Consider the following 14,116-nt stretch of genomic DNA (forward strand, 5'->3'; position numbering starts at 1 on the left):
AACTGGTACCCGACACTCCCGGCTACTACGGGCCTCTGAAGCGACAGCGGCGGCAGCGGCAGCAGCAGCATGCCGACGAGATGGACGGCTGGGCGTCTTCTTTATTCATCGACACTGTGAAAACGGCTGTGTATCATCTGGTCAACTTGGTGATAAACAAGTACCGCACCGAGGAATGTAACGGCTGTAAGATAGATCATCCCAGCCAGAGACAACACGAGTGTCTGCAAATTCTGGAGGATGATTTTTACTCCGACAACTATTACAACATCAGAAAGAAACTGCTCACCCCTCGCTTTGTCCCTTCCATTCAACGTCTGCTGATTGCCCGCAACATCAAGACTGAGGACGTTAAAGTTGGGATGGTTGCGGAGACTCTGCTTCATGAGCTGAAATCGGTGAGGAAAGTCTTTGACGCCATCACAGACGCTTATGACAATTTGGTGGGGCAAGACGTGGTCAAAATCGGGGAACTCCGTTTGGTTACGGAGTTTTACAAAGGTTGCTGATTCTTATCCTGCATGCTTCCTATATTTAACCTTGTTTTTTAAATCATGTATTCTGTTTCTTTTAAAAAAAAAAAAAAAACTACCTCGTTTTTTAATCCTGCTTTATTTTAATCATGTATTCTGTTTCTTTTTTAAAAAAAAAAAAACTACCTCGTTTTTTAATCCTGCTTTATTTTAATCATGTATTCTGTTTTTTAAAATCCTACCTCATTTTTAATCGTGTATGCTTTAAAAAAAAAAGTATCCTGTTTGTTTGTTTGTAACCTTTTAGCATGTTTACCTCATGTTTTTAAAAAAAAGAAGAAAAAAAAAAAAGAAAGAGTTTTTTTGTAACTGTTTGACTCTATAAGTGTGTTTTATCTCAGGGTTTTGAATAAAAGTGTATTCCTGTTTTTTTTTTTGCATGTTAAACCCTCTGGTTTTGAATTAAAAAAAAAGAGTTTTTGTAACTTAATTGTATTCCTGTTTGATTCTATAAGTGTGTTTTATCTCAGGGTTTTGAATAAAAATGTATTCCTGTTTTTTTTTTGCATGTTAAACCCTCTGGTTTTGAATAAAAAAAAAAGAGTTTTTGTAACTTAATTGTATTCCTGTTTGATTCTATAAGTGTGTTTTATCTCAGGGTTTTTGAATAAAAATGTATTCCTGTTTTTTGCATGTTAAACCCTCTGGTTTTGAATAAAAAATATTTAAAAAGCATTCATCTCTGGTTTTTAAATAATGTATTCCTGTTTTCTGCACATTAAGCCCTCTGGTTTCGAAAAAAAACAAAAAAAACCCAAAAACATTCATCTCTGGTTTTTGAATAAAATAATAAAAGCCGACTCCTGCGACGCTATAACGCAGACGGGCTTTTTATCAGAAGACGAGATGGCCGAGAAAAGTGAGATGAAAAAAGTGTATTACGACCCACATCACCCCGGTAGTTTCGGAGGGGTAAATAGACTCCGACGTGCTTTAGAAGATGAAACTGGTAAAAAAGTTGATATCCGCAAGGTGCAGAATTTTTTATCCGAGCAGGACGCCTATACTCTACACAAGCCGGCGCGAGTAAGATTTAAGAGAAATAGAGTGTTTGTGACCAAACCCCTGAAGCAGCTTCAGGCCGACCTGTGCGACATGAGACACCTGTCTGAATACAACGACGGATTCAATTATTTATTAACCGTCATAGACGTATTTTCAAAAAAGGCTTACGCCCGCCCCCTGAAAAAGAAGACGGGTTCGGAAGTGACTGAAGCTTTCGAATCTGTGTTGAGAGAGAGTGAAATACCGGAAAATTTACAGACCGATGCGGGAAAAGAGTTTTTCAACAAGAGTTTTCAAGCTCTGATGAAAAATCACAGCATCTCCCATTTTGCTACCGCCAGTGACCTAAAGGCCTCGGTGGTGGAGAGATTTAACCGCACCCTGAAAACGAGGATGTGGAGATATTTCACCGCGCACAATACCAGACGCTATCTGGAGGTGTTGCCCGACCTGTTAGAAGGATATAACCGCAGTTATCACAGCAGCATTAAAATGGCACCTGCCGAGGTGCGCCCCGAGAACGCGGATCAGGTGTTTCGCAACTTGTATGGAAAGACACCCGCCCGTCCTAAAATAAAGTTGAAATTTAAGAGGGGGGATCTGGTGAGAATATCCAAATTGAGAGGAGTATTTGATAAAAAATACGAACAGAGTTTCACGGACGAAATCTTTACTGTGATCCGGGTCCTTCACCGATCGCCACCCGTGTATAAGCTAGAAGATTATGACGGCGAGCCTATCGAAGGGTTGTTTTATGAGCCCGAGCTGCAGAAAGTGAAACTGACCGAGGACAAAGCGTTTCATGTGGAGAAGATTTTAAAGCGGCGCACAGTCAGAGGGGAAAAACAGGTTTTTGTCAAGTGGAAAAACTGGCCGGATAAATTCAACAGCTGGGTGAAAGCCTCGGAAGTGGTAGGCGTATAAAAAAAGAGACCCCTCGCATCATTCGGCTCATTTTTTAAAATTCATCATGGAGTCCGAAGGGTTTTACGTGACCCTGCCTTCCAACGCCAGCAAGGACTTATTTAAAGATAACACCAGCGGCTGCTACACGGTGGATCTGGCCAAACCCCTCGAGCTGACCGGAGAATGGAGCGTGGGCTTATGCGAATTCATTTATCCGCGCACATGGTACAATCTACCGCCGGACGCCTCCTACTTGGAGCTGATGCGGACGACGGGTGAAGCTCAGCCCCTGGTGATTTTAAAATTCGGCAGGGGAGGTCATTACGGACGCGTTAAAGATCTATTGGATCACCTGGTGCCGGCGATCCAAAAGTACGACCCCTCCTTCGAGGCCTCTTTCAACAACATCACCAAACGTCTGGATGTCAAAGGAGACGGGAGCCATAAAATAAAGGTCTTCCCTCCTCTGGCTTACATGCTGGGATTGAAAACGAACGAGTGGTGGACTCTGTCGAAGCGCTCTACTCCGTATCCGTGCGATATGAACGCGGGCGTATATAACCTGTTTCTCTACACCGACATCGTTCAGTACCAGCCGGTCGGTGACAGTTACTCACCGTTGCTCAGCGTCCTTAATGTGAAAGGCGATTACGGAGACGTGATCAGCATCAGACATAATACGGTCCATTACTTGCGCGTATCTAAAAAATACATTAAAACCATACGCGTAGAAATTAAAACGGACCGCGACAGATTCGTGGATTTTGTTTACGGGAAAACGATAGTCAAGCTGCACTTTAAACCGGCTTGAGAATGGCGGCGCGTCTCCCACAGGACCCCCACCGTTTTGTGAGGTATTATGAGGGGCAGGTGGGAGGTTCCCTTCCGGGTTTTTACGGAGCGCCCGTGATGTACGGCAGAGGGATAGGATCCATCTTCTCCAGACTGTTTCGTGTCTCCTCTCTTCAAATCCGGGTTCGCCGTAGCTAAACCTCACCTGAAAACGGCCGCAACCAATATCGCTACAGACGCTGTGAAAAGAGTGATGGGTAAGCTGACCGAGCCTCGCCAGGAGGGGGCGGGGGGTATGATGGTCCTCTCCCGCAGGAAGAGGAAACGCCCTCCGGGCGAGCGGATTAAAAATAAAAGCGCCGGAGTAAAAAGTAAATCAGTCAAGACCAGCGGTGGGAAGAGAAGGAAGCCCCAGAGGAGCTCGGACATATTTTAGAAGAAAATAAATAAATAAAAAATGTCTCTCTTACACAAGAAATCTGCCGAATGCACCCTTGCCGAACTGGATCTATTTTCGGCTCCCATGACCCAGCTATCCATAGAGGATAAAAAATATCAAGAATGTCAGCCCCTCTCTGCTTTGAACGACAACTCACCCATTGAATTTTTCATCCCCGGAGACGGGGAAAAGTATCTCGATCTGAACGACACCATGCTCCATCTGAGAGTGAAAATTACGGAAAAGGACGGGAGCAACATCCCACCCGATGCAGGGGTAGCCCTCATCAATTATCCTCTCAACACAATTTTCAGTCAGTGCGACGTTATTCTGGGGGATCGATTGATTTCGCAGTCCAGCGCCACCCATCCTTACAGAGCCATGATCGAGACGCTGCTCAACTTTTCAGAAGACACTCTAAAGAGTCAATTCAGCGCCGGTCTGTTTTACAAAGACACGGCCGGAGACATGGATTCTATAGTTATAAGCAACGGGCCGAACAAAGGGATAAAACAGAGAGCCGTTTTCACGGCCGAGTCGCGAGAAGTGGACCTGCTGGGTCCCCTCCACGCTGATATTTTCTTCTGCGAGAGGCTCCTGCTGAACTCTGTGGATTTGAGAATTAAATTGATACGCAACAGCGACGCCTTCAGTCTGATGGGAACTCGGGATTCGCAGTTTGCCCTGAAAATAACTTCGGCCTCTCTGTTTGTTAAAAAGGTCACGGTCTCGCCGGCCGTCAGGCTGGGGCACGCCGCGGCCCTGATGAAAGGAAACGCCCTCTATCCTCTTTCGCGCGTTTCTGTGAAAACCTACTCCATCCCTGAAAATTCCAGGATCTGCAACCAAGAGAATCTCTTTCTGGGAGCCATGCCCAAATACGTGGTCCTGGGCATGGTTCATCACGACGCCTTCACCGGGAGGAGGGATCTGTCGCCTTTCAACTTTAGACACAACGATGTGGAGTATCTGGCGTTGTGTCAGGACGGCAGGCAGGTGCCCGCCAAAGCTTTCCAGCCACAGTTTGACCGCGGAAATTCGGTCAGGGAGTTTTATCACATGTTTTCCGCCACGGGGAGACACCTCAAAGATTTACCTCTGAGCATCGACCGCCGGGAATTTAACGAGGGGTACGCCCTGTTTGCCTTTAATCTGGAACCCAGCGAGGATGCTGACGCCCTGTCTCCCGTCTCCAACGGGAATTTGAGGCTGGAGATGAGATTCAGAGTTCCTCTGCCTCAGACCACCACTCTCATAGTGTACGCCTGCTACGACTCCATTTTGGAGATTGACTCTAAAAGACAGGTGCTGGTGGATTATTACTAAAAAATATACATGGATAACCTTCAGCTGGAGCACATTCTACATCGCGCCTTGGGAGACGTTTTCTGCGGGGTTTGGGCCTCGGACCAGCTGGCCTTTTTGAGGCGCGACTTTAAACCCCCCGCCTACTTTATAGTAAACACTCACCCCTCGCACTTGAGGGGAGAACACTGGCTGGCTCTGACTCTGGAAAGGGACGGTTCCTCCACTTTTTTTGACTCTTACGGATTCCCTCCCGACTTTGCTCACTATCCCTCGGTCATCTCAGAGTTTCTGGAAGGCCGCTCTGACAAAATACTCTATCACGATCGTCAACTTCAGCACCCTATGTCTGTCGTTTGCGGGCAACATTGCATTTTTTATCTATGTCACAAGGCTCAGGGGTTATCCGTCGGTAAAATACTTTCTCTGTACTATAACGATGTGTTTAAAAATGATGACATGGTGTCTGACTTTCTGAAAGGACGCTGCCCCGCTCGCTCTCGCAGAGGTCATCACGGGGCGTGCTCCTTACAAAAGTTTAAAGATGCGTGTATCGAATAAAGAAACGTAAACAAAAAAAAAGTTTGTTGCAGCGTTTTTTATTTCATTTGTAAAAAACAAAAAACATTTGATTTTACATAGAGGTCCAGGTCGGGGAAAGCGTTATTTTGACCCGAGAAGGTTTTCTCCCCCTTCGCGCAGGTGTCTGTCCTCCCTCCTCCTCCTCCTCCACAGATTTAAGACGCGCATACTGGTCGCGAGCTCTACGGTTATGTATTGAGGATGAGGGAATGTTTGTTTCGACCAAAGTAGTTAAAAACGCGTTCCATCCTTTCGGTCGCGTTTGGTTTTTACTTTTAAAAGAGAGGGAGAGGTTTTTAAATAGATCGATCATGTGCGAACCCCGCACCGCATCCCCCTTGTAAACAAATTCACCCCTCTTTGTCCATCCTCCTCCACCCTCAGCTAATTTCTGCATAATGTAGCGGGCGTTTTTGCGATCTCGAGGGAGTAAGGATTTTAATACTTCTTCCATCATTTCATCATCCTCCTCTCTGGGCCGCTGCACCTGCACTTGTTGCTGCTGCACTTGTTGCTGCACCTGCTGCTGCTGCGCCTCCTCGGGCGGGAGGTGGAAAGTCACCCTACTCTCCTCGTCCCGGCCCTGTTTAGAGAGTGTGAGATATCTCCGCAGCAGAGACTCGTATCTTTTGATTTTTTCATACGAATTTAGCCGCGGATCCTCCAGTATGGCTTTCATCTTTTCGTCCAAATCGTCTTTGGCAGTTTCTCTGACGGTAGGCTCGGTGGGTCGGGTCAGTTTTTTCAACTCGTGAGAGGGAACGAGAATCATTTTTTTAAACATCTCAGCGTTTTTGAAATATTCCTCCCAGCAGGTTCCCCAGAATGGGTACGGCTGCGGACAACAGAGGGAAAAGAAACCCGCCCGTTTGTTTCTTTAAAACTTGACGTTTACGGTTTAAACTCGTTTTCTTGTCGGCCAGCAGCCTGATGATCTTTTTCTGGCGTTTCAGTTTTTGGTATTGAGAAGCGGAAAGAGGTATGTTTCCCTTTAAAAGATTTAAAGCTATCTCGCACAGCGCCTGGAGGAAATCCGGGGAGCTGTGAGCGAGAATGTCTTTGCGTTTCTGCGGCGACGCGTGGTACAGAGCACTCTGTAGCGTTCTGGGCACGAGGGAGTGAGATCGAGGATTAAATACCCGTGGGGCTCCTCGGTGGCGTCTTTGAAACTGTCGGAGAAAAATGTTTTTTGCGAAGGGAAAATCTGACGGGCCAAAATCTCAATCTGCAGCTTGTCTCTGGGGTTTTTAAACAACACCATATAATTGGAGTTTAAGCTGATGGTGCGGCTGTATTTACCCTGATGGAAAACATTCTGGGTCAGCATCATGACCGAGACGTTTTTATGGTGGCGGTATTGAGTGAAAATTTTAACCACTTCCTGGTGATCCGAGGCCTGAAAGATGACGTCATCCAGCACCACCAGAACGTCTCGGAAATCTTCGAAAGAATCAGGCAGCCCCTCGACAAATTTAATGTTTTTATTGGTCTTTGAAAGCTCCTCGTACATGGGTTGAAAAGAAGTATAAATCCACACAATATTCGCGGGCACAGTATCCATGACGCGTTCACAGTTTTCCAAAACACACTTTACAAAATGAGTTTTCCCACACCCGCTAGGACCCACAACGAGACAGGAAAAAGGCACTTTCAGTCTGTGATCAAAATCAGTTTCCTCCATTTTTTTTTTTTTTTTTTTTTTTTTTTTAGAAGAAAACTAAAACAAAAACACTAGTACCCGAAAGGCAGAGTTGTGCCGTCTGGAAAGAGACGTCTCTTGTCGTAAACCACGCGAAACTTTTTCTGAAATGTTCTGTTTTTGAGCACAAAGCCTCTCTTATCCCTCTGAATCCCGTTCTGAGGGGTCTCGAGCTCCGCCTCTTTCATACCAGAAAGGTAACTTTCCACCAACCAAATTGACACGTTCGCAACATTCTCTCGTCTGCGTTATTCCTTTCATTTTTACCACCAGTTTCTTTTTGTTTCTGGTCCGGTAGGCGTAACTCTTTGGACCCGCGGAGACAAATTCCTGGATGGTGTCCCCGTCTAATTCGTCCGTGAGATCCCCTAGATAGTTGCCCAGCTCTAAAGGTTCCTCCCCCTCTTTCACTACGTAGATCAGAGAGTCGGTGTCGGTGTACAGAACGCTGCGCTGCAATTTTTCTAAATACTCGTAGAGTTTTAGACGGGCGTAGGCTGTGGTGAAAGCGGCGATGAAAACGTTATTGGTCGCGCCGGGAGGTATCACGCACCGCTCGTTATAGCTCCACTGAATTAAAGCCACTTCCTGTTTTTTGGTCTTTAAAAAAGAGACGTGTTTAAAGTCGTACTGTCCTGAAAAGACGTAGTTAAAAAACTGACTCGGCTTTCTGACCAGAGTGGTCTGAGTCAGGTTGGTTCTCTGAGCAAACTTTCCCCAGAAACTGTTGAGACACAATTTCGAAACTTGTCTTTTGGCCGGATTCACCTCTATTTTTGACGGGTCTAAACGTATGCCCTGATGCCTGTGGTACTCTTCCACGTATTTGTTCCTCTCATCCTCGTCGCGAGCTTCCGGAGGATAACCGGAGGCTTCCTGTTTGCCTTTGAGAAAAGTGTTAATATAACCGGCGAAAATATCGCTGCTGCGGCTATCAAAGTGCCAGACCTCTGTGATTTTAGCCACTCTGTAACCTAATTCTAAGGCTTTGTTAAACTCGACGGTGACCCAGACCCCGGTGAGAGCTCTGGCCTCGTCGTCGTGAAGGCACGGACCGCTTTGTTGATTAGTCTCGGCGCAGGTGCGACAGAGGGAGAATATTAATTTACCTCCGGGGGTTTTGTACGGTAGAACGGGGAAATAGAGCCCGCGCAGCGGGTAAACGGTGGCTCTGATCAGCCCGAAATAACTGCGAGGGTCTGCAAAATTCTCTCTGATGATTTGGGGGTGATGCAGAGGGTAAGCGCACTTGGCGTTGACGTAAGGGTACAGGGATGTGACGTCTACGTAATACACATTTTCTCCTGGCGAGGCGCTGTAACGCAGCCTCAAGGCCGAAGTGCGGCCTCCGTAAAGTCCCGAGCGAGGAGACAGAGGTTCCGGGGCTTCGTAGCTCCGCATAAAATTTTTAACCTCCTCGTTCGATTTTTTCATCTTGTTCCATTCGTGCTCCCACAGAGTGACCGTGCGGACTCTGTAAACGTTTCTCAGCTCCCGGAGCCTCGCCTCGGCAGAGGCGTGCAGGTCCCCGTAAGGAGCGCGGGTCAAAGGGCAGATTTCCTCAGGCCTGTAGCATTTTGGACAGCCGTGATAAAAGCATCCCAGAAATTCCCACACCCGCTTTTCCCCGTTAATCAGCGCGTATCCGTCGACAAAGTACGGGCCTATTTTTTTCTCCCCACCGGTTGTGAGAGCGTGTTGAACGGGAATTTTCTGAGAGCGAGCTACCCACTCCAGCCACTGAATGGACGCGTGCGAATAGGCTTTGAACCTGCGCCCGTAGTTGTCGGGCGAGGGAATGGCCAGACTGTTTTCGGGTAGGAAATTGGTGAGAAACACTTTCATGCAGGCTGAAGCTATAGTGACGCAGCTGAAAGGGTCTACTTTAGTTTCGCCTATAAACCCGTCTCTGAACTTTACGCACGCCTCCCTCAGGATATTAACGTCGTTTCGGCAGTAATACAGGGACTCTTTTTCAAAGTTAAACACTCCCCGGGAGGCCTCGCAGTGCCAACGCAAAAACTCAGCCCGTTCGGAGAGTGACATGCGCTCCACCCCGTAATCTGAAGGAGGAGGGTACGGACCCAAGTATTTTAATCGGTCCCGCGAGCTGAATTTGTGAGGAAAAAATCCCTTGGATTTGTCCTCGAAGCCTAAAGCTTTGGGCATAGCGCTGAGACGCATGGTGAGAAAAGAAAGCGAGTCTATGAATTTGAGAAGGAAATCGGATTCTGTGAAACATATAATTTTACTGCCTTGCATGATGAGAGAGGGCGTCATCCCCTCCCCCACCAGGTGACTTAGAATTAAATAGCTGTCAAACCCTTTCGCGTTGTGCGCAACAAACGTGGTCTCTCTATATCTTTTCCTTCTGTATCTTTGGAGAAACTTTTCAACACAGTCTACACCGTAAGCGTGCCACTCTTCTCCTTCTAGAGATTTTGTGCACACTAGGTAAGGGACGTGCGCCCCCTCCCTGTCTGGGAAGGTTTCAAAGTCATAAAAGATTATGGAAGCGTTATCAGAGTTTTCATGTTTCAAAGGTTGGATGTAACACAGGTGTTGATCGTTGTCGGGAGGAAGCTCCGCGCGACAGATTTTACATCTGGCGGCTGTGCACCTGTGCTTTTCGTGACGGGAGAGGAGTTTGCAGTCCGGACATTTATACAATTGTTGACAAACGCTGAGGCCTGAACCGGAGTGAATTCTAGGTTGTTTGTGCTTTAAATAACACGCGCGTGTGCGACATGATCTGTTACAATCCGTACAGATTACAGAGTCCAGAAAGTGAGAGGGGCATGCGGGGTCAAAACAGAGGTTGCAGCGGTTTTGACAAAAGTGTTCCTCTCTTTTATAATACCCGCGGTGACACTCCTCGCAAATGTACTGGATTCCTAAAAATGTTTTTAGATTTTTTATCCCGTAATAGTGATGCTGGAATAAGAATAAGTACAGCGGGTGAGGCGTGTTCGGGTAGTCTGTTTCGATTAATGAAAGAGTTCTGTCCTCGGGCGGGCGGTAAAACACGACGATTTTACGATTTAGTATTTGTTCGAATTTACCTATGTCGGTGAGAGTTACCTGAGTGCGATCGCTCAACCCCGCTAAACGCTGCAGCTCTCTGCCGCGTTCCAGGGCCTGTTTATCTGTGAAATGAGGTTGAGTGAGGTGAATCAGGTTGATGGCAAAACACAGATTATCGTTTTTGTTTTTTACCACGTACAGACAGCGACGCTTTTTGACTAGAATTTCATCATCTAACGTTTTGCGAATCTTTTTACGCGGGTCATTACTGCCACCGCCTCTAGGATTTCTAATTACTTGCACGACAATTTCTAGGGGAGAGCCTGCGACGATCGTTCCGTTTGATTGTATCAGCCTGGCTAGCAGGTCCTCAAAAACCGGTACAATGTTTTCAACGCTTTCGTCGACGTTAAAAACAGAGTGATTTCGCGCGTGCTCGCTGATGATCTCCAGTTGAACCCGGTCGTTACGACTAACTTCCGGTCTGACCCTATCCGCTAGATCTACAAAATTATCCCTGACGTCGAGGTAAAATTGAGCGAGGTCGCTCGCTTCATCCGGAGAGGGAATGTTAAATACTCGCCTTATTTCGAAATTATTAAATTGTTCGCGGCGAGTCACCGCATCGTTCTGTACCCGAGATCCTCCTCCTTGTTGATGCTCTGCAGGCCGGTCCTCCTCCCTGGGCTGCTGATGATGCTGCTCCACCTGCACCTGCTGCACCTGCTCCTCCCCCTGCTGCTGGTCGTAGAGCTGAAGAGCATTTTCTATCGGCTGCAGAGGGTCAAAGTTCAGTAGACCGGCAAGCCGTTCGTTTTCAATGTTTTGAAGGAGGACCTGCAATGCGTTTTCTAAAGGTTGTAGTGGATCGTTCGGTGGTGGGGCTATATTGTTTTCTATCGGTGGGGCTAAATGTTCATCGTTTCTGTTTAATTCTGCCACGGCTTCCAACAAAGCCTCAGGAATGCTGCGTTCTTCCGACATGATTTTCTTTATTTCTTAATTCACAGACTTTTACATGCGTATGCTTTTACTTTACAGGTCCTTGTGTCTGTATATCGATGCATATGTGCGAACTGTTATGGCGTACATGAAAGCGAGGTCTTCAAGGATTCTCTTCTTATGAAGCAGCCGTCGAGCTGTAAGAAAAGACATTTTTTTAATTTTTTTTTTTATAGAGCGGAGAAGTTTAATAGGATCGATTCATCCCCCCGTCAATTACCTCTCAGTCTCCTGAGAGGAGGAGCTCTGGACGGTTCCTCCTCCGCCTGATTTTCTTCCGCCTGATTTTCTGTATCGGTCTCTGTCGGGGAAATAAAACAGAAGAGATTTAAGAAAACAATCTCCTCCTTCCTATTTTTTGAGAATGAAAAAACTTTTTATTTACCTCGCTCCTCCGCCTGATTGTCTTCCGCCCGATTGTCTGTAGCGGGGGATTGGTTAGGTATATCCGCAATCTCGGCTGTCGAGAAATAAAACAGAAGAGATTTAAGAAAACAATCTCCTCCTTCCTATTTTTTGAGAATGAAAAAACTTTTTATTTACCTCGCTCCTCCGCGCGATTGTCTGTAGCGGGGGTTTGTATAGGTATAGCCGCAGTCTCGGCTGTCGAGAAATAAAACAAAAAGAGAAAGATTTAATAAATAAATAAATAAATAAAAACTTTCTAGCACGCTTTATACCACTCCAAGTCGGGAGGGGCGGTATAGCACACTCGGATTACTCCGTCACATCCTGTTATTTATCGAAATGACGGATATTGCATCATATTGTTTACCTTTTGGTTTAAAAGGTATTTTCCTGCAGTTCTCCGGGTATGCGTTGACGAAAATAACGTCGTCTTCTTCTTTTCGCTGCGGCGGCGGGGTCTGTATATTCTCGATTACCTCTGTCGAGAAATAAAGCAAAACTTTTTAAAAATCTGCTCCGGGTCGGGAGGGGCGGTATAGCACACTCGGATTACTCCGTCACATCCTGTTATTCAACAAAATGGCGGATAATGCATCATATTGTTTACCTTTGGTTTTAAAACTTTTTTCTCCGCGGTTCTCCCGGTATGCGGAGACGAAAATAGCGCCGTCTTCTCGTTCTTCTTTTCGACGCGGCGGCAGCGGAGGTTCTGCGGGGATTATGGCGTCTAATTCGCCGCGGAAAACGGCCGGATTTTTGCTGCTACTCTCTGCACTATCGATAGCCTCTGTAAGTAACAGAGTTTGGTTAAATCAAGTCTATCTAAACTTATTTAAAAAATGGTATATACTTATTTAATCGTACCGTAGTCCACTTGCGTGAAATTGATGTAGAAATCTAAAAGAAAGTAATCAAATTATTGACATCTCTGTTGATATATAATTTAAAGTCGTAAAGAAAAAAAACTTACCGGGGTGAGGTACGAACAGTTCTGGCGAGATGGCCCTGGCGCTCTGATCGGCGGCGTTGTTTGAACGGAATGCTGACATAATATTCACGGATTCTTCCTCGCGATTTGTAGAACTGTCACAGTAGGGGCTGAGCAGATATCGACTCCCCTCCCGTTTCTTCTCTCATTTTATCCTAGTCTAGCGAAGCATCTGTTTTTCGCATCTTTCTCTTGACAATACCGATAGTTAGAGAGGGTTGTTTTTTTTTTTTTTTTTTTTTGATTGCCTTCTTGCGAACGCCGTCTGTTTTCCACATTCTGCAACGGTAAAATATGACTTTGAGACGGGTATTTGTTTTACCAAATGGGCAACAGTTGTCTGACCTTGTTCTTGCTGTTGACAAAACTCGCCTCATGGTTGACTCTTTCCCACAGAGGGGGGTGCTTTAATAAACTTATTCGAAAATGAGCTTTTTTCCGCTAAGGCTTATTTTATTGGGAGATGTACGAAATTATTTACCGGGTTACAAGCAATGATAATATCGGCTGTTGACTCCTCAACGTCATCATTTTCTATCTATTGAGAAAACCCATTGTAAAAGTAATGAAGGAAAAAACTCTTCCGCCGTCTCACTCCTCCTTGACCCGCGGTGTGTGTGTGTGTGTGTGTGTGTGTGTGTGTGTGTGTGAAACAAGATCGCCTGTCGCTGCAATTATGGTTTGTTTTTCAGTCTCTCAAAAGGAAAAGTAGTATTCACTAAGGGATATTTATTCATTTTTTACACATAGGCAGCCTGTAGGTTACAAGCGGATAGAAAGTTCTTCTTTTCATCACAAGCTATGGTGTATCTTAAAGGTTTTTTACAGCGTCTGTATTATAGGAAAATAAAATACTATTGAAATCTCTACAGGAAGTCAGTCTTTATTCCCATTACAAACGCCGGTGCAGCTTAAGAAAGTAAAATTACACCCGCTATTGTAAAAAACAGAGAAAATTGTCATAATATCGAAACAGAATTCAAACTATGAGTTTGCGGAAAACTAACTGCCGCTCTGTCTCTCTATACATCACAGAATCATCTGCTGCATCACCGCTGTGCTTCAGGAACCATACCCCTCCCCTCATGCTTAGGGAACATGACGCATCAGGTCTGAAAATGACTAGACACTTCCGGAGTATTTCCGGTAGGGTCATAAGGTCCGGATCGAGGCCTTCCATAGTAAATATGCTGTATTTGAATATGTCATATTCAAAGCCTTCTTCTTTGGGAGAGCAGATCTCATCGGACACAGGAACGCTGCTGGGCTGCAGAAGGAAATCCATCTTGCGTCTGTGCCTTAGAAATTGTGACGGACTCCACCTCTCTGCTTTTTTATTCTCCTCCCCCGCTGCACTCCCTCCCTCTAAAAACTTTTTTTTCCCAACAACAGATGGCGCGCTTCCGGAGGTTTCCCCCCTCCCTTCTCAGGAT

The 14,116-nt window shown here is 45.9% G+C and overlaps 2 protein-coding genes across 2 annotated transcripts; one reads left to right on the forward strand and one right to left on the reverse strand.

The window, feature by feature from the left end:
- The first annotated feature begins 3,759 nt into the window (after positions 1 to 3,759).
- LOC146613830 (uncharacterized protein F54H12.2-like) lies at positions 3,760 to 5,001 on the forward strand. Its single transcript, XM_085378581.1, has one exon. It carries the CDS (start codon positions 3,760 to 3,762, stop codon positions 4,999 to 5,001), a length of 1,242 nt encoding a protein of 413 aa, XP_085234707.1.
- A 6,319-nt stretch (positions 5,002 to 11,320) lies between these two features.
- LOC146613831 (uncharacterized) lies at positions 11,321 to 12,744 on the reverse strand. The gene is made up of 8 exons (XM_085377299.1): positions 12,666 to 12,744; positions 12,560 to 12,592; positions 12,303 to 12,482; positions 12,063 to 12,173; positions 11,831 to 11,890; positions 11,673 to 11,747; positions 11,508 to 11,588; positions 11,321 to 11,424 (listed from the first exon to the last, which is right to left on the reverse strand). The coding sequence occupies exons 1-8, from the start codon at positions 12,742 to 12,744 to the stop codon at positions 11,321 to 11,323; spliced, it is 723 nt and encodes a 240-aa protein (XP_085233425.1).
- Between the last annotated feature and the right edge of the window lie 1,372 nt (positions 12,745 to 14,116).

The sequence above is a fragment of the Diplotaxodon limnothrissa genome, linkage group LG18 (genome assembly GCF_057381915.1).
Source record: "Diplotaxodon limnothrissa isolate DT_005_m linkage group LG18, D_limnothrissa_male_GT1.1, whole genome shotgun sequence".
NCBI lineage: Eukaryota > Metazoa > Chordata > Actinopteri > Cichliformes > Cichlidae > Diplotaxodon > Diplotaxodon limnothrissa.